The sequence below is a fragment of the Talpa occidentalis genome, unplaced genomic scaffold (assembly GCF_014898055.3).
Source record: "Talpa occidentalis isolate TD23 unplaced genomic scaffold, MPIMG_talOcc4v2.1 talOcc4.15, whole genome shotgun sequence".
NCBI lineage: Eukaryota > Metazoa > Chordata > Mammalia > Eulipotyphla > Talpidae > Talpa > Talpa occidentalis.
This window is the reverse complement of record NW_023601543.1, coordinates 32,900,693-32,921,331: the sequence shown is the minus strand read 5'-3', so window position 1 is coordinate 32,921,331 and position 20,639 is coordinate 32,900,693. Positions and strand designations below refer to the sequence as shown.

The 20,639-nt window shown below is 41.1% G+C and overlaps 1 protein-coding gene across 1 annotated transcript; it reads right to left on the bottom strand.

The window, feature by feature from the left end:
- Positions 1 to 260: 260 nt before the first annotated feature.
- Positions 261 to 20,365, bottom strand: TAF7L (TATA-box binding protein associated factor 7 like). Its single transcript, XM_054695643.1, is given in 14 exon segments — positions 261 to 1,100; positions 5,313 to 5,372; positions 6,543 to 6,655; positions 6,866 to 7,057; positions 7,463 to 7,576; positions 7,848 to 7,906; positions 7,909 to 7,994; positions 8,777 to 8,818; positions 11,094 to 11,149; positions 11,396 to 11,522; positions 12,166 to 12,299; positions 14,804 to 14,882; positions 15,662 to 15,735; positions 19,780 to 20,365. Coding segments are annotated over 14 exon segments (1,665 nt in total). The 5' UTR covers positions 20,264 to 20,365; the 3' UTR covers positions 261 to 1,055.
- Positions 20,366 to 20,639: the final 274 nt, after the last annotated feature.

Here is a 20,639-nt window from a genome sequence, read left to right as displayed (position 1 = left end):
AACAATTCCACTACAACATAATTCACTGCCAATACCACAGCTTCCATCTTGATTGCTTCTCTACATGCTCTTTTAAAATCCCAATGCTATATGGTTAATGAGATGATTTGCTTAATTCATTGAGTTATCTTAAGAACTCTAGAAGGATGCCCCACACTGACAGTCTCTTCTGTCATTTCCTAGACTTTGCCTCTCTCTCCAGTTTCCTTTGAATATGAATTTGTTTTGAGAGCAGTTCAATAAGGAGACAGCAATCCATTTAACATGAGGCATTTATTTTATTGCTTAAAGGACATAAGACCTTAACAATGCAACTGGGGAAAAAGAATTCACCCAGGGTTTTTTGGGAAGTCTTCACAGGCATTTGGTTTTCCCTAGCCTTTTCTGATGAGGGTTAGAACGTAGAGGCTCAGAATAACAGCTCAGAATATCATCTCTACTGTGTCTAACTGTTCCCTTAGCTGACAAATACCAACCATTCACAGTCCTAAAAACACAACAACCGAACAAAGATAGCAGCAGCAAATCACCCCTGAGCAGGAGAGCAGCCCTGGGGACCAGCAATAGAGACAGGGCACACACCTAGCATTAACAGCTGTGAGGCAGGCACTTAAGTTCACCATGGCAGGTCCTAGCCTTGGCAGAAATGACTTGCTTTCTTCTGTGTTTTAGGGAATATTGGAAACAAAAAAAGGAACTGTTAAAACAAATGCAAATCAGTGGTTTGACTTTCAGGCTAGACTATCGGCCTTTGGCAAGCATGGCTCTAGCATCTGATAGTACCACAGAATAAAAGCAATACAAGTAATTCTCAAATTAATTGGGGGGGGGGGAAGCAAAGTCCCATCACTGAATTGGGTCTTTTGGTCTAAAAACCTAAAAGATTTTTATATTCTGTCCCTTTCTACAGGTTACAAACTTCTAATAAATAACTTGTATATTCAAAATAAGGCAACAAAGCACAATTCAACATAAGGCAACTAAAGGAATAAAAACATGCACAATTTTATCCAGTCTGGTAAATCCAAGGTTTTGTGCCAGACTGATGGCTCTTCTCACTTCTCCAGAAAATATCTCAATTGTTCCCGTAGGTAAATGAGCTGTAGGGCGAGACAGAAAAATATGAAAAATTCATCTGAAATCTTAAGTTCCAATACTGGATCTAGAATTTATTTATATTGGCTTTTAGAAGGTTCTTAGTCTTGCAATGTTCCAAAACCCAGTGGTATGACATACCACATACTGGTATGTGCCCAATGGTATGACCACGATGTTGTCCCTTATCAGATCAAACTTACAAAAGGAGGCTTTAAAACTGAACATGCTTAGAATGATTCTGATTACAATAATTTAATTCCATTGCTTTCTGCAGAGTTCTAAAAGGGGAAACCTGGCTTGTTGACTACCTGATAACATTTTCTTCTCTTCTTATGGCTTCACTGTAACTCACTTGCACCGTGACTAAAAAGCATGGCCATCTGGGGAGTGCTACTCCATAATTTACCAGTAACATAAAGAGTAGCCAAAATATCAACTGGTTTTTCACTTTCATACCTTCATTTGGCAACGAACAAACACCAAAGCATTTTTCAGTGCAATTAACACTTCTGTTATGCCTGTTTCATACGACAATAATCCTGATTGAGATTTTACAAAAACTGAAGATGCTTTAAAAATGAAATATGCCGTTAAGAATTTGTACTTCTGGCAAGACTGTAGCCATATTCTGTCAGAAGATAAGGCAGTTGGGATAGCCTCTTGTTCCATTGAACACACCGGGTCTCATACAGTCCTAGCTGATGCTTGGAAATAAGGTCAGAGTGCTGACCAGCAGGGGCCCTATGATATTCTACTAATATCCTAATGCTTTCTAAGTCAGAAACGCTGAACCTTTTGTGCTTTAAGGGTATTGTTTTTTTAAACTTGAAATGACAAAATGACCCATAACATGCCGACAGGGTATACTGCCTTTGGGACAAAGATTGTTTTGGAACATTATTCAATGTCGGCTGCTCCACACCAGTGTAGGTATAGCTTTTCACTCGATGAAATGAGAGGAATGGAACATCACAAAACCATCCTGTGTACCGCACCATCCCCTGAATAGCTGTAACTGCTACCTGTGGTCATTTAGAGGCTCTTTTCACTCAGCTCCAGACCACCTCAATTGACCAGGATTACAATCACTGATTGCTCCAATTCTTTCTCCTTTGTGGGCTCTTTCTCCTCCACCACCCCCTAACGGGAGGTTTTTCTTTAGGTTCAGACTTCTTTGGAACAGTCAACTTGACTAACCCACCTGTCCCCCACAGCTTCACTAAACATGTCTGTGTCTGAACCACTCCCCAATCTCCCATTTTCAAAAGCACTCACAACTCAATATACTTCCAACTCAACCCATTATCTTCTCCACTCCTGCCCCCAATAATCCTCTTCCTGCTGTCTTCATTTCTATTAGTGGCAGACCATTTTCCTGTTACCCAGGCACTGGACTTGTCTTTGCTCCCCTTTTCTCCGCACTGTAAATTCAAACATTGTTAAGTACTGACTCTATCACGTGCATCCTCCTCCAGTCTCTCCCCGCACCAGTTTCTCCTACATACTGCCGGCAGAGAAATCATCCTAAGTTATTCCCCAGGTGAAAATGTTTTGGTGACTCATTGCAGCCTACACCAAAACCCTAAATTCTTCAGTTTGGCATCCCACCTGAGTCAATGTGCACCCTCCTTTCGATAAATAATGCCCTTCTTTTCCTATCTCTTTATTAAAGCCATACCCGCTTTTTAAGGTCCCAGCCGAACACCTGTTCCCCATGACCTCTCCCCTAATCTCCACAGACAAATGATGAGTGCTCATTCCTTTAAATTCCTATCCCCCTCATGGACTTCTTCTCCCCAGCTGGAGGCACAGACTGTGTTGTAAGTATTCTGTAGCTCTCTGCAGAACCTAGTTTAAAGTAGGCATTGAATACATGAGTTAACATAAAGAACTCTGGGTAAATAGCATTTACAGCTATGTTTTTATGTTGAAAATAGCACTTGCCAAAACTAACTACTTACATGAAGGAAAACAAACTGTTTTGTTTGCGGGTGCTAAAGTGATCCTGGCATTAACGGTTCATGTGGTTGTTTTATAAGCAGTAGTTGGAGAAGGGATTTGCTAAGGGAAAGGGAAAATACAGAACATAAGAATTCCCCTGGCCTTGCTGACATGGGATTGGGGACAATGGCTCTACCTTTGAAATGCATACTAAGCCCATCTTCATAATATGACATCTGTAGGGGAAATAATTGTCAGGCTTTTCTGCCCTCCCGCCATTAGGACTGATGATGGATCCCTGCAGTCCTGAATGCATGCCTGCTGGCGGGCACCTGACGTGGGGTGTGGGCATACATAGGTGGGATTCACCTGGGCTGAGGCTGGCTTACAAGAGCGAAAGAGAGACCAGAAGGAGGAGAGGAGAGGAGGAAGCAGAGGTCACGAGAGAACGCGGGAGAGCCCAGAGAGAGTGAAGATTCGCTAGCCTCCCTGCCGCCCCTTGGCCCCCCTGCTTGCTGTGTGCCTGGTAAAGCCCAATAAAAGCCTGAAAAAGCCACGAAGGGCTCCAGGACTCTCCTTTCACCCGTCTGCTCAGATCATAGAGAAAGCTGCTCCCTCCCTTCCTGCCACTAGGACATCCTTTAAAGGTCACAGTCTTCAAAGGTCAGTCTCTTTTAAATGGTTACCCCCAACAGGATAGGGCTGGGGGCAGCATACATTCCTGTATTGCGACTTGATCCTCACTTATTCCACATTGATCTCCTTTCACTCTGATCACTTTCTTGTGGCTTTAAATAATACAGTTGTTCACGTTAGAAATCTGGGTTACATCCTTAACACCTCTTTCTCTTCAACACCCAGTAATTGACCCAAGTCTCATCAACTCTACCTTTAAAATACATTCTCTCACATATGAATCCTTGTAGCAATATTATTCATGATAACAAAAAGTAGAAACAACTCAAATGCCCCTTGATGGATGAAAGGATAAATAAAAGGTGGAACATCCATACAATGGAATGTTGTTTGGCCATAACATGGAAAACTGATGCATGCCACAGCGTGGATTAGCCTTGAAAACATTCTGCGAAGTGAAAGAAGTCAGATACAAAAGACCATAGGTTATGTTTGCTTTTATATGAAATAACAATAGGCAAAGTAGACTAGTAGAAAGTAGATTAGTGGTTGCCTAGGGCTGGGGGTTAGGAGGAATTCACAGAAAATGGTGAATTTCTTTTTGGGGTGATGAGAATGTTATGAAAGTAGTTGTAATAACAGCGGCACAATTCTGTGACTATATTAAAAACCACTGAATTGTACAATTTAAATGGGTGAACTATACAATTTAAACAGGTGAATTGTATGGGATGTGAGTTATAGATCAATAAAGCTGTTAGAAAGACATTAATTATATATCATAGTTAAAATATACTTTTAATCCCCAATGCCACCACATTAGTCCAAGTTATCACCATCTCTTATTAAGTTACCACCTCTTATTAAGTTACCACCACTCCTAACTGGCCTCCCTGTCTCTAGTCCTGCCCTTCTACAATCCAATCAGATAATCAGAGTGATCTTTTAAAAGTTTAAATTAAATGTGATTCTCCTGCTTAAAGCTCTGCCAGGGCTTCCCACTGCGCTCAAGACTAACACCCTTCCTCCTTAGCACAGCCTGCAAGGGACCATACAATATGGCCTCTGCCTACTTCTCTAACCTTACGTTCTGTCACTCTTCCTTGCTTTAAGTATTCCAGTGGTCTCCAAAGAGGCCATGTTCTTTCTCAGTGTGGGACCTGGCATATGCTCCATCCAAGTGGCTCTTCATCCCCTCTTTGCCTGGAATTATCTTTCAGGCCTCGCCTTAAATGTCACTTCCAGAGAAACCCAGTACAACCCCCACCCTGGCAATTTAATTCAGGACTCTTCTTTATTCAAATAGCACCGCTGACCTTTTCCTTTCACACCACTTCTTCAGGATGATATAATTTTTTACTGTCAATCTCCGCTAGACTGTTAGCTTCATGAGGACAAATAATGCATCTGTCTTATTCAACACTATACACATCCAGTGTTTTTCACTTAATAGGCATTCAGTAACTGATGAGATGAGTGAATTTTCACAAAGAGCTTGTTCCAATTTGCTACCCTCATTTAGAAGGTTTGGCCACTACTACTCCCGTGAAAGGAACTGCCCAAAATGAGATTAGGGGTAAGGGTGGGGATTGTTTGTCTCAAACATTTTCTGGTTGATTCGAAAATACACTTCTCACCTGTTCAATTTTTTGCTTTTCCTGTAACTTAAGCTGCTCCAGCACATTCTTTAAATGATTCTGGAAAACAAATTGTATAAATGATGAATACCAAGTCTCAAAGGAAAAGAGAACCCGGGTTAGGCAGACAAGAGTTTGGTAAATAATTTGATAAGAAAAATAGTCAGTCATCACAAAATAGCATTCTTTTTAAAGGATTTATAGTATAAAAACTGCATCTCCTAGCGACAGGGCCATCAGATTAGATTTGATTTGCCCTATACAACATTTCTTTTCTTGCCCTAAAATAAATAGTTGGAATGCTTTCCTCTTACCTCTTTTTAGGTTAGTACAATCCTTTGACTGCGGTGAACTATTTAAAAAGCTGGCTTGGACTGTGGTGCTGACTTTTCCATTTCCCTGCACTAGGGAGTGTATAGTGTTCCTAACTAGTACTGCATGTGACAGCAATCATAATAATACCATCTATCTGTATCTCTCAAAGTATATATGCATCCATTATCTCATCTGGTTATTCTAAAGGCCAACACTCAAATGTCAAGGTGCTCATCTTGGGTCACAACAGCTCTACAGAAAATGAAATCTGGCAAAGAATTCTCCAGATGCTTTGGAATTTCCCTCACTCCAAAAAGTGAAACCAAACATGGCCTAAACAAACATTTTCCTTTTGCTGACCTGTGTATTAATAAAATGTATACTAATGTGTAATAATAAAATAAAGCAACATATTTATTCTTGTTTAGGCATGAATCACTTAAATCAACATTCAAAATGAGTTTAGTTAATTTTGGTACAAAACAACAGTGCTCAATCTATGTCCCACCACTTACTATGGTCTTTGGCAAGTTACTTAGCTTCTGTGAATTTCAATTCTTTATCAACAAAATGGGAATGGTTGGAAATAATTTTTAAAAAGTGGGAAATAATAGTATTTCAGAAATGGCAGGATGAACTAATACATATAAAATGCTTAGTTTCACATGGTAAAAGCTCAATGTTAGCAATTACTATTTCAAGTCTCCTGGTCCTTCCCAAAAATGCTTATAAGAGATGATCAAAATTATTCAGGTAACAGGAAATAGGGCTGTCTTGTATTAGGGGTTTCTAAGGGGTTGTTTGGGTTCACAAATGAACAAGAATGCTGCACAGGGGTGACTTAGTAGAAACTTAAAGATGGGATCCTGAAAGTTAGACACCAAAATACCTTTACACCTGCCAACAAGAATTTACCTTGAGTGTCAGATTTTCCACTTTCATGATGAGATTCCTCTGCCTTTGTGCTTTGTTTTGAATATTTTGGAGCTTTCTCTCCAGGTAATCAATATACTTCTGAATTTCCACGACTAACAGAGATAGATAGAAACTTTTTGTATCAAAACATAACCTAAACTAATAGACCAAGATCCAAATCAACTAAAACTCTACTACACATCTGAATGGTAACTTCTCAAGCTTAGCCTTGCATGTACTGTGTGTTTAGAGTCAATCTTTAGCATTGCCCCCCACCCCACCTGCCACCGTGCCGTACCCCTTTGATTTTTCCTCTCACTTACCTACTGAACGAGCTACTTCCTTTCCCCCACTCTGGCGAGCTTCCAAGAACTTGGCCTGTAGCTTCCTTTCCATATCTTCTTCATAAAAATCTTCTTCCTCTTCATCATAGTCATACTCCTCTTCATCCTCATCCTCTTCATCACTACTGTTACTGCTAGAATCCCTGAACATGTCCCGAAGTATATCATGTTCTATTGGTTTTAAACAAAAGGAAGATGAAACTATTTGAAGCTTTTCAAATGACATCCACTCCAACTACAGTTATATTCCTCCTCACATTTACTCAGCAACCAATTAATTTTATAATTTTTCTTGCAGGAAGATGATTCTCTTCTGAAAACAAGGGCAGGAAATACAAAGCACTGTAACACCCATTCAGGTATTCAATGATCAAGACATTTAGAGCACCCACCAGGGACGAATGGGAGATCAGAATACCAATCTAAAAGCCCTAACCCATAGAAGGACCAATAAGAAGAAAGAAGGGCAAAAGTGCCCTTGTTCTGTGATTGGCCTGTGAGTCTACAGACAATGGGTCTCCCAAGGGGACAATATATGCCCTCGCTGAAGCTCCTGCTTTGCCTTTATGAATGTACCTGATGGGAAACGTTTCTGCTTATAGCCACTTAGTCCTGGCGAGACAGCAAAGCCTGGAATGGAGCCTTGACTTTCTATTTCCTTAGTACCATCTTCACCAATGACCTCCCATCCTGAAAGGTGAGGTAGTCAAGGAAAAAGCAGAAAGAAAGGAGGTGGCATAGCTGAAAAGGAAGAGGCTCAACCTCAGGCCATTTGTATCGAATTACACAAATAAATTTCTATTATGTGAATTTACTGTTTCTAGCTAGAAAGTAACTTTTCCAGAAAGCATAAGTTCTATACATCAAAACTGGCACATAAATATCACAAGTGAGGGTTTGTCAGCAAGTACACACGAGATAGAACAGATTACAAGAGAAAATATTTGATATCAAAGGATACGGGCACTGACAGCTTCAGCATCTGAATATAGGAGTCTTTTCACTTCCTTCTCCACTTCAGGAGACTCAGTATTTTGAGCCACGGTGGGATGGCAGGAATACTAGGAATGTCATTGAACACTCTGTGTTTTGCAGGAATGCACTTCTCCTATATATAAATGAATTAAAAGAATTAAACTTTACATATCCATCAAACCAAATTTCTACTGTAAGTAACGCTATTTATGCAAGAATCTTCAACCAGGGTCTAGATGTTTATACGGTAAGCTTACTTTCCCCCAATCAAATAAACTGCTTGAAACAATTAATCTTTTTAACCTGCAACTCTTATTAAAGAAATTTCTCAGAGGCACGACCCTTAGGGCTCAGTTATTATTTGCCTTGACCCCTACTGGCAAAGAACAATATCAGTTTTTATTTGTTATTTAGAAGTAATTTGATTTAAAGATTCAAATTCCCAGATTTCACTTACTCACAATTTTATTATTAGAGAAAGTTTTCCTGTAAAAACTGAGTCTTAGCTACATGTTCTCCCTTAAATCCAGTTTTAGACAATTATCTCCACAGCAACCAATTCGTCATGCCACAAATAGAAATTAGAACTTTGAGGGAGAATAAACAATTGCAAACAACTGCTGGTAAAAGTGAACGCTGGTTTCCCAGAAATGATGTTTTAAATAAATATCAGGAAAAGCAGATTAAAATATACAAGGTCACTGTCCAAATTATATATTTTCCTCTAGGAGTTATCAGACATTAAACAATGAGTTCATTTTTCACTGAATCAAATTCAGTGTGTGTCACTGGGGGTAAGTGATAGAGGTGAGAAATAACGCTTAAAAATAATCTCCATGATTCCTTTGAAATGAATGAACTATGAAATAAAACATACTAAGAGTAAATAATAAAGTCATATTATGATTGCTCTACCTCAGTGAGGTTGACTTCTTCCAATTGTTTGAAATCATTGGTCTATGAAATAAAACACAATAAACAATGAAGTTATATTAAGATTACTCTAGTTCACTAAAGCTTAAAGAATTATAAAACTATTCTTAACTTAGTTTTACACTTAGTAGTCACTCAATAGAGCCTGTTGACTAACAGTTTAAAAGCCAAGGCAACTGTGTTCATAGATTAACTCAACATAGGTTTAATGCAATTCCTATCAAAATGTTTAATAAGTTTTTCTATAAAGAGACAAACTTATTCTAAAATTTATATGGAAATGTACAGGCTTCAGGATGGTGAAAACAATCCTGGCAAAGAAAAAATGAAGTGTAAACAGTCTTTCTGATTTCAAGAGGTATCATATAGCTACACTGTGATTCTCAGTGGATCAGTCAACACACAGATTAGTGAACCAAAAGACAGAACCCAGAAACAGAACCACACAATCTGCCCTGCTTATTTTTGGAAAAGATACAAAAGCAATGCAGTGGAGGAAAGATACCCTTTAAACAAATGGTGCAAGAGCAATTGGACATGCAGAAGCCAAAAAAAAAAAAGTGTTGAACTAAACCTCACACTTTTTATAAAAATTAACTCAAAAATGGACTGCAGGCTTCAATGTAAGATGTAAAACTTTTAGAAAAAAGAAACAGGATAAAATCTTCAGGATCTGAGCTAGGCAGAGTTCATAAACTTGACACAAAAAACAAGATCCTTAAAAGGAAAAACCAACGAACTGGATGTTATCAAGCCAAAAATGTTAGCTCTTTGAAAGACCCTGCAAGAAGATAAAAGCTAAAAAGAGGGAGAAAATATTTCCAAACTATGTATCTGACAAAAGACTAGTATTTGGAATAGAAAATGAGCTCTCAAAACTCAACAATAAAAAAACCATTTAGAAAATGGGCAAAAAGACATGAATGTCTGTCACTAAAGTTGAAAGTACACAGATGGCAAAGAGCACAGAAGATAGTCAACATCATTAGCCATCAGGGAAATGCAAATGAAGACCACAATGAGATCACCACACATCTAAAAGAATGGCTAAAATAGAAAAGTAACAACACCTAATGCTGGTGAGGATGTAGAGAAATTGGATCACAAATACATTGTTGGCGGGGGTGGAATGTAAAAGGGTACAGCCATTCTGAAACACAGTATGGTAATTTCTTATCAAACAACATTTGACTACCATATGACCCAGCAATTTCACTCCAGGGTATTTTTCCCAAAGAAATGAATACTTACATTTACACAAAAACCTGCTCAGAGCTTCATTTATAATAGTCAAGAGCTGGAAACGACCCAAATATCCTTCAATGGTCAACAGTTAAACTGTAGTACATCGATAATATTGAATACTACTCAGCCATGAAAAGGAATCAACTATTGATGCATGTAAAAACTTGCATGAATCTTAAGGATATTATGCTGAATGGGAGGAAAAGGGTCAGTTCAAATCTTATACATCAGATGATTCCAATTATGTGATATTCTAAAAGTGACAAAATTATAGAGATAGAGAACATATTAGTGATTGCCAGGGGTTAGAGACTGGGGTAGAAGGGAAGTGGGCATCACTACAAAAAGGCAAGATGGGGATTCCTCACAGTGACCCAATTGTTTAGTATCTTAACTTTATAGATGGATAAATGAACATACACGTGGGATAAAACTGCATGGAACTAAACACACATACACACATAACACACAAGAGTACCATAAATCTGGAGAAATCTGAACACCATTGGTGAATTATAATAATGTCAATTTCCTGTTTGTAATATTGTACTATAGTTTTGCAGAAAGTTATAATGGGAAGAATAGGTAAAGGGTATACAGCTTCACTTTTCTATTTCTTACAACTGAATGTGAATCTACAATTATTTCACAATTACAAAAGGAAGCCAAGCCACAGTACTTATGTAGCTTGTCCAAGGTTCTACAGGTCTGAGGGATGGTTAGGAATATAACCACAATTCCCAATTCTCAGGTTCTGGATGGGTTCACTTTAAAACGCTAGCTTACAATTGAAAATTAAAAGCACTAGCAGAAGTTTCAATTCATAACACATCCTAATCCTAAATCACTAACCTATAACTCAAAGGATCAGGCCTGTTTTTAGTCACTTCCCAATGGCTTTCACACAGTGCCTGGCATTTAGCTCATACTCTATAACTGTTTATTGAACATACAAAGGAATGAACAAATTACTCCCAATGGGCTGTCTCCCTTCCCCTCCCACTCATAATTGTCTTCCAGTCCACCCAAGAGATAGAAATAGCATGCAACTAACCTTTTTTTTTGTTTTGCGGAACCTTTTCTTTCTGACATTCTTAAGTGGTGGAGTAACTAAAATAAATTCAACATGGTGAAATGTATATATGGCTGATGGTAGACACCTATATATCTGAATTAGAGAATGGTCATGCTATAAGCCACTGGTTCATGACATGACTAGTTCCTTCAAGCGTCTGGATGCCTAATGAATCAAACACCTAAGTATGGTAACAGATCCCTGGGTCACAAAAAATTAGGACTGAGCAGATAAATGTAGTCAGTCAGAATGAGCAAGGGCTGGTGACTTTGATGACTTACTGCCATGCTTCCAGACATATTTTTTCTGTTTCTCCTTTTCACTTTTCCTGCCTGCTTTAACATCAGCAGAGTTAAATGATTCTTCCAGAGAAGAGTAGGAATCAGCAGCAGCAGTACATACAAGCATCTACATTTAACAAAGACAAAGCAGTTGACTATGGCCATAAACCTTGGGTTAGTAATTATTCACGATCATTCTTACCACCATAAATCCTGGACCAGAGAAATAAGAAGAATGTTACTTGGCTTTTCCAGAAAACCATTACATACATTGATATTCATTCTCTCTCTCTCTGTCCCAGCAGCATTGTACACGGGCTCTGAGGTTTGGGTTTTTGTTTTTGTTTTTAGCTTGAGTGCTTACCACTGCAGAGGGAATATGTTGAAAACAGATATATCTTAGCATTTGATTTAGAAAGGAAACAAGAAATCAGTAGAGTTGATGAGTGAGAACCACAGCAAATCTCCAGAGGTAACAGCAAACTGTTTTAGCACAAAGTTCAGAAGATCCCAGATACTTGCAATTTTCAAATAATAAAAGGCACCATAAATGGCAAACAAGGGGCTCTAAAAGAAATCCGGATAAAATAAAGTAGTGAAAAGTTATGGATCAAACACCAAAACAGAACATGACAATCTAATCCTGTGAGACTGAACTGGACGTTAGAAAAGCAGCCATTCACCAAGTGGTAAGGAGCACTGAAAGAAAGGAGGGAGAGGAATTCCTCGAAGGATGCTGGAGCTAGTAGATAAAGAAAACTCGTTCATACCTGAGAAATACTTGCTGTTTTATAAAAGGTTTTTTTATCGAGAGTTTTCAGGCTTCCAATAACACAAGGCAAATCAACCAGCTTAGCAGCTAGTGAAACATCTTCTATCTCAACAACTGCATGACGTCTACCAGCTGAAGAAAAATAGGAAAGGTTAAAATAAACATATTCCCAATGTACAGTACTCTTAAGCTTCCTAGTGTTTGAACAATGAAGATTTATGTAGGATAGACTAGTCTTCTGTGAAAACTACTAGTTCTCATAATGCTAGAATTGTGCACTCTATTAGTAACTTCCCAGAGAAAAGAGTAGATGGAGTTCTTTTCTCTCAGTTTATGTCACTGAATCAAAGTGGCTAAGTTCTTTGATAATGGTTGTGAACTAAATGTAGATGAAGCAGTAAATGCTTCACTGACACCATTGGAAGCATTCAAATTATGTCATTGCATGTGTGTATTTTAAAATGTTTGGATGAGGGCCTTCCTGGTGGCACAAAGGGTTAAGATGCAGCACTATGAAGCTACCCGCAGTCACTGCAGCACGAGTTCGATCCCCAGCCAGGGAGGTGACCCACATGGCACAGCAGACCTCTCCTGACTCACCCTCTGCTCCCCTCAGCAGTGTATTTCAGTCAGTCTGCCTGTTCTGTTCCCCACTCTGTCTCTGGTGAATCCTCTCACCCCCCACACCTCTGGCCTGTACCCCAGTTCTTGTGTGCATAAATGAATAAATCTTTAAAAAAAATAAATAAAATGTTTGGATGAAGGAAGGGTTGGTTCTAGAATGGTGACAGTACTTCTCAAATTATTAAACTAGTTAACTTCACAAGGATAAAATTCTACACAATAACCATATATTGAATATATATACACATACATATACGAACGAATACATGGTCACATACTGACAACTCTGAATCCTGCCCAGATGTTTCAAACATGAATGTCTTTTTATACAAGAGGATTCAAGTATAGTCTTCTAATACTAAGTGAAAAAAGAAAGAGGCAAATCATGTTTGGCCTGATCCCTTTTTTGTGTGAATTAACTTTAAAAATATAGAGAGATTATTTGAATGTTGATATTAATCATAAAAGTTTTGTCGGTAAGGGGCCTCCCCGGTGGCGCAGCGGTTAAGCGCTGGGTTGCGAAGCCTCTGCGGCCTCTGCGGCGCCGGTTCGATCCCCAGCTGCTCCCCGGCCACCAGAGGAGGGTCCCACATGGCGCGCAGACCTCTCCTGCTCCCCGGCCACCAGAGGAGGGTCCCACATGGCGCGCAGACCTCTCCTGCCGTCCGCTGCTCCCCTCAGCAGTGTACTTGGGTCCTTCTGCCTGCTCTGCTCCCCGCTCTGGCTCTGGTGAATTCTCTCACCCTCCCGCGCTTCTGACTGTACCCAGTGCATGTATAAACAAACAAACAAATAAATAAATAAATAAATAAATAAAAATTCATGCCTCTTTAAAAAAAAAAAAGTTTTGTCGGTAAGGAAATGGAGAAACAGTATTATATTTGGCATTGAGGTTGGGGCGCTGTGAAGAAGAATCTCACTTCTTTTGAACTTTGGTTTTATTTGAATTTTCTAACTATGAACTTGTATTACCTTTTTTTTTTAAAGATATTTTTGATTTATGCATACAAGAGCTGGGGGTACAGGCCAGAGATGGGGGGGGCAGTGAGAGGATCCACCAGAGTGGGGAACAGAACAGGCAGACTGACCAAAATACACTGCTGAGGGGAGCAGGGAGCGAGACAGGAGAAGTTTGCCTCGCCATGTGGGTTTCTCCCTGGCCGGCCCGCAGACTGAACTCGTGCTGCAGAGGCTGCGGGTTGCTTCGTAGTGCGGTGCTTAACCCCTTGCGCCACCAGGGAGGCCCTAATACCTTTTTTTTTTAAAATGTCAATAAAAGCTACTGAATTAGTGAGATTATGGGCTATTTTTAAAAAATTTTTCGGGGCCTCCTTGGTGGTGCAAGGGGTTAAGATGCACCACTATGAAGCTACCCGCAGTCACTGCAGCACGAGTTCAATCCCCAGCCAGAGAGGTGATCCACATGGCACAGCAGACCTCTCCTGACTCGCCTGCTGATCCTCTCAGCAGTGTGTATTTCAGTCAGTCTGTGTGTTCTGCTCCCCACTCTTCTCCGGTGAATCCTCTCACCCCCCCCACACCTCTCGCCTGTACCCCAGTTCTTGTATGCATAAATAAAGAAATCCTTAAAAAAATTTTCTTCTTTATATACTTTTCTCAATTTTAAAAAACTAATAAATATTATTTAGAAGAGAGAAAGATAGGGCACCCTTGTAAACAGAGAACAGGACATTCGTTTGTCATTTCCTGGACAGTCAGCAATCACAAAAAGTGCATGCAGAAGATAATCCACACTATGCAAATCCCACAGGTGATACCCCAATTTTTCCTTATATACACTATATTTACCTCAAGTTGCCCAATTTCTACTTCCTTTCTGCTTTAAATGAAGAGGTGGCTGTGATTTAAGCCTCTCCTTACAGTCCATCTAGGCAGAGATCACATTCTATTTTTTGTCGCATTCTTAGTATCTAGTATACTGCCTGGCACACAGCAATCCTTAATAAATCACTGCTTGCTTGAGGTATGGTAAATGGGTATTAAGTACTTACGAGATAAATCAATTCTCAAGTTATCCTTCATAGAGAGATATCTGGAATGTACTATCTTTCTGACAGTAGAAGCATGTTCCTAAAACAGAAGCAAATTGAAAAATCAGAATGATGAATTGTCTACTTGGCAACTGATCGAACAGCTATATCAGAGACAGCCCCCACTAAATAAATCCTTAAACTTCCCAAATGTTAGGACCAATGCCCTGTAACCACACTACATGTATAAGTTAGGCTGAGACTTACTCCAGTTCATGCTATCTTTTAGTAGTTCCAGTGAATGCTCTATATTCCTCCCGCTCACTGCTGCCCTTTCCTTGTAAGTTTCTAAGGAAAGGCTTAGTCGTAGTTTACTGGGTATATTAATTAACCCTAATTGGGGAAATACCTTTCAGAACTCCCTGTTTAATATGGCTCTCTTAGACTAAATAACACTTGAATACAGGTTCAATGAGGGAAGAGACTCTAAGAATAAGCTGAGATTAGCTTCAATAGCCATCGCAAGGTAATGAATTTACATGAAACAGCACTGCCCCTTTTGAGGTGATAGAAAGGATTTTAGAAGAATCTTTGTCCAGTGAGCCGGCTGTTCGTGTCTGTGATAGTGATTGAATCCACCACTGACACAGCTGTTTGTCAGGAAAGTAACCCACACGACAGGCAGTATGTATAGGGCAAAAGAAAGACTGCTGAAAGAGTACACACTGGGATGGGACAGCTTAACAGAACATGATCCCTGGCAAACAAGCGTTCTCAGTTTTCACAGCCTACCTTAAATAGAATAAGTGTTACAGAATCCAAGCAGAACTAGTACTTACGCACTGAAGATCTTTGGTCTGAGATATAAGGGTTTCTTACCAAAGGCAGACGCAATATGAACTGGTTCTCAAGTTCGTGAGGAGGTTGATCCGGAGTTTTATTCATCTCTTGTTCTTAAGATCATGAAAACAAAAACAAGTTAGCAAAGATTCCTCTTGCTCCCTCTGCTGGCCACTTCTGATAATACTGGTTAAAATTCACAAAATCTTGCCCATAATCCCTACTGGAATGAGGTATAAACGGATCTGAAATACTTTGACGTAACTCAATTATTCCTAAAAGTCAACTTCTCTCCTCTCCAATATGTGCAGATTTTCCAAAGTCAATTCACATTACATAACAAATGAAGCGCTGTTATAAACATAATAGTCTTAAAAATGAATATAATTTACTTTTTAGAACCATTTTAGATTTATAGAAAAAAAAAAAAAGAGCAGATAGTACAGAGTTCCCATGTTACTCTCCCCCACCTTTGCCTTTTATTAACAACTTAGATTAATGTGGTCCATTCGTCAACATTAAATAATCAATGTTGACAAATTACTATCACAGTTGATAGTAAGGTTCACTCTTTGTGTTGTACATTTTTATGGGTTTTGACTATTGCATAAGGTCATGTGACCATCACCACAGTACCAGACAGGAACGTTTCACTTCTCTAACAACTTTCTGTGTTTTACCTAGTCAAATACTTCCAAACTCCCAGCAAACTGATCTTTTTACTGTCTCCATAGTTTTGCTTGGTTTTAATTCTATTACTTTTATTGAGGCAACGTTGGTTTTACAACACTGTATATGATGAAAGGGTACAGGTTCACACCTCTTCATATGTATGTTATCACACCACACCCCCACCAAGGCACTCACAGAGTTCTCTACCACAGTGCACTGGACCCCCTCCCTCCTCATCCCCCCTCCCCCGTCTGCTCTCCACTCCACCCTGACCCTCTGGTGGCCTCAATTCTGCAGTCAGAATTCTAGGATTTTTTGGGGGTTTCCTTTTATCTGTTTCTTTGTCGTTTTAATATTAATCTTAAAACTCTCAGGTAAAGGGCTATAATGAATGGATACAGTGGTGGCAACTGGTGGCCAGCTACAGACTACTACTGGGAAGAGTGCCAACCAAAGGACAAAATCAATGCAAAAACCGTTGGCAGAAATGTTCTTTGGGGCCTCCCTGGTGTCGCAGGGGGTTAAAGTCTCAGTTCTATTGATCCCTGGGCAGGGAGTTACCCACATGGCGCAGCAGACCTCTCCTGGTTCACTTGCTGCTCCCCTCAGCAGTGTATTTTGTACATCTGCCTGTTCTGCTCCCCACTCTGTCTCTGGTGAATCCTCTCACCCTCCCCACCTCTGGCCTAAGCCCCAGTTCTTCTATGCATAAATAAAAATTTAAAATCTTTAAAAAATAAAAAAAAAATTGAAAATGTTATATGACTGGAAAGAGCAAAAGCTTAGCTTTCCAGCTTGCATTCACCTTAATGGATTAGTAGGAATTAAGTAATGCAGTTTCATATGACTTTAGAATGAACATCAACAGCTCTGAGATACCTTGGGTAAAAGTCAGGATTCCAGTTCTTATGGCTAGACTATCTAGATGCACACACCTCATTTTTGGGGTAGATGTATTTCTGAAGGGGTGATATGAAAGAATTTATAATTCAGTTTTACTAATTACTGACTTTACACTGGATATAGTCTATGTGGCAGGCACTAAACTGAGTATGTTAGGTCTATATTTCATTTAAACCTCAATCACCATTTATTTGGATTGCCCCTAAAAGTTATTTAAGGAATTGTAAGATAGATCTCTTTATTTAATACAAAATAAAACAAGATTATTCTGTAAAGTGAATAATCCCCTGCAATTTCATTTTTAATCTTATTTTCTGTCGATATGGGATGTATCTGTAGTGGCTTGTATTTTGGGTTTTAGGTCCTACACTGCACTGCTGAAGAAATTTTTTTCTCAAAGGTAAAAAAAAAGTAGTGTACCTACATAAAACCTGACAAAGTTTTCTTATGTTCTAAGAACACTGCTAAACACCACGTTATAAAATCTTATACCTTGAAATAGATTAAAAGCTCCATTTAATGTACAACTCCTAATGCTCTGTAAAACATAAACTGGGCTCTGAGTTTTGAGTTTGAATCTCACTTAAAAGCACTGGAACCTTTTTTTAAAATACAAACAAGTGAGTCTGAGCCTATAATGGTGAAATAATCCACCCATTGTGATTTCAGTCCTTTGGTTAGACTTCAGAAACCACCAGAAAGGTACAATAAGCACAAGAGAAGACAGCAGTGGAAAAGCAGATACCCAGGAAGACAGAGGGGGAAAAAAAGACAGGTTATTTGTGGTAGTCTTCTTTTCCTGCTTCATACATTTACACACACACACATACACACACACACACACACACTTAAGGCAAACAAAGAGAAACATTAAAGTAAAAAAAATTTAATCTTGGGACTAGGCACATTGCCTACTAGAACAAAAGGTAACAAACACTTAAGGTAGGGGGCAGAAATAAAGATTATTTGAAGAACTAGCTGCTAAGCAAGATTTTCTCACATCAGTAGTAACTTAGATTTCTCAGCAGAACTAAGACTAGGACATTTTGTTCATTTCAATGCATTTTTTGGCAATTTCTCTCATGAAATAAAGAATGTAAAAACACTTTCAGAGGTGGACAAGTCTAAGATGAGTTTCAATGCTTTTTAAAAATCTGCTACCTGCATTTAACCCATGAACTGGTTTTACAGATTTATTTATTTATTTTTAAAGTTTTTATTTATTTATGCATACAAGAGCTGGGGTGTAGGCCAGAGGTGTGGGGGTGGTGATGAGAGGATTCACCAGAGACAGAAAGGGGAGCAGAACAGGCGGATTGACTGAAATACACTGCTGAGGGGAGCAGCGGGCAAGATAGGAGAGGTCTGCTGCACCATGGGGGTAGCTCCCTGGCCGGGATCCCACTAGCGCCTCAGTGGCTGCCGATAGCTTGACAGAGCTGAGAACACCAGCGCCACCATGGAGGCCCGGTTGTACTAATTAATTTTAAGAAAAGACATCTACATTGTTTTCCTGCACACACGCCTATTCTCCGCTCCATCTCGCTTCAACAGAATTCGAATTGGAACTCTGATTACAGCTAGCCAGAGAGGGCCGGACTGCAAGCGCCTGGCAGACAAGTCAGCACCAGCCAAAACTGGTATTTTCTCAAGTTCAGAGGCGCTAGCTGCGGTTTGGAGCCAATGACACCTCCATCCTTATCCCAGAGGCACTACGCTTCCAAAGAGGTGTCTCCAGTTCCTAGGTTTTGTTTGATCTCGTAATCCCGGAAAACTAGAAGCCCAGGGAACTCAGCCTTTAGGCCTCGCCATCCAGGCAGGTTGGGGAAGAGCAGCGCCGCGCGCAGCTCGGCTGGCGCTGAAGGGTTCCTGGGAACCACCCAATGGCGGGACTCCCCCACTGGGCGCAGTCGCACACCCGGCAGCCTCTGTGTCCCGGCGTCTTCCAGGCGTCCGCGTGGCCCGAACTGGGCCCGACAGGAGCCTCGAGTGGCTTGTCGGCCTAGACCAGCCGCCAGCGGAGGCCTCGAGGTGAGGCTGGCTCGCTGCGCGAGGGCGGGGAGGCGGGGGATGCCGGGAAGGCGCAAAGCAGGAGGAGACGGGGCCGGGCTGACACAGGCAGAGCCAGGCTTCTGCGCCCTCCTTTGCCCCCGGCCACTGTGGGTGGGCCACCCTGTGTGCCCTGCCCCAGGAGTGTTACTCCCGTGGTCACCGCGCACCACGCGTACATTACAGGCGCGATGGGCGCGGCGTTTGTGAAAGGTGGGCCCCACTGGTTGCCCCGCTAATCCGTTCGGTGGGCCTGATGTGTCCCGGGCCCGGCCATCTCACCTGGTCACCAGGGCGCCGCCGCCAGATAAAGAAGAAGAAGTCCGGAATAAAATAACCACCCCATAATTTGAATCCGCGGGCCACCTCCTCTAACATTAGTCACCCCTCTCCAGCTACTGAACAGGGCCCACGGGGCCCCGCTTCGGTCTCCCACGGGGGTTCACCCTTCCCATAAACATCCAGCCAGAGCTGCTCCCAAACCAGATTCTTCCCCACAGAAAACAAACAAAAAACAGCTTAAAACCATTTACCTTTCCCTTCCTTTAACTTTTCCTGAGGAGTTTGGGTGCCATGGTCGGCAGCAGTTTGGGTGCCATGGTCAGCAGCGGCTTGGGCACCATGGTCGGCAGCAGCTTGGGCGCCATGGTCTGCAGCGGCTTGGGCGCCATCGTCAGCAGCGGCATGGGCGCCATGGTCCTCAGAGGTTTGGGCGCCATCGTCGGCAGCAGTTTGGGCGCCATCGTCGGCAAGTGTTTGGGCGCCATCATCGGCACCAGCTTGGGTGCCTTCGTCTGCAGCGGCTTGGGCGCCGTGGTCGGCAGCGGCTTGGGCGCCATGGTCGGCAGCAGTTTGGGCGCTATCGTCAGCAGCGGCTTGGGGGCCGTCGTCGGCAGGGGCTTGGGTGGTTTGGCCATTGGCAACATTTTCGGCACCCTGGTCACATGCTACCTCAGCCCTATGAGCCTCAGGAAGTGGGGGACCCTGGAGGCTCGTTGTTTCTTCTGTTGAAATCATTTGTGTGGAGTCACCTTCTGAGGGGTAGGGGGGCGTTCTTCTGGGCACACCACGGCCTGCCTCATTACAGGGGTTCACAAAATGGCTTCCAGTTGAGTCATGTGACCAGCACGTTTCCAGAATTTTCGCAAAATGAGGTCAAAGGTATCTTGTTTAAAGACATAGGGGTGATATTTGTGAGCTTACGGGAGCCTGTTAGAGATTATAGCCATGAAGTCACTTCCATCTAGAACCTGAACTTCATCAGAAGGAATAAATATTTTTGGAAGACTAATAATTGTACAACCATTTTTGCTGGATACATGATTTATTTTATTTTTTCATTAAGTGCAACTAAATTACCAGAGCTTCAGACCTAGACAAAAGTGGGCTTGCC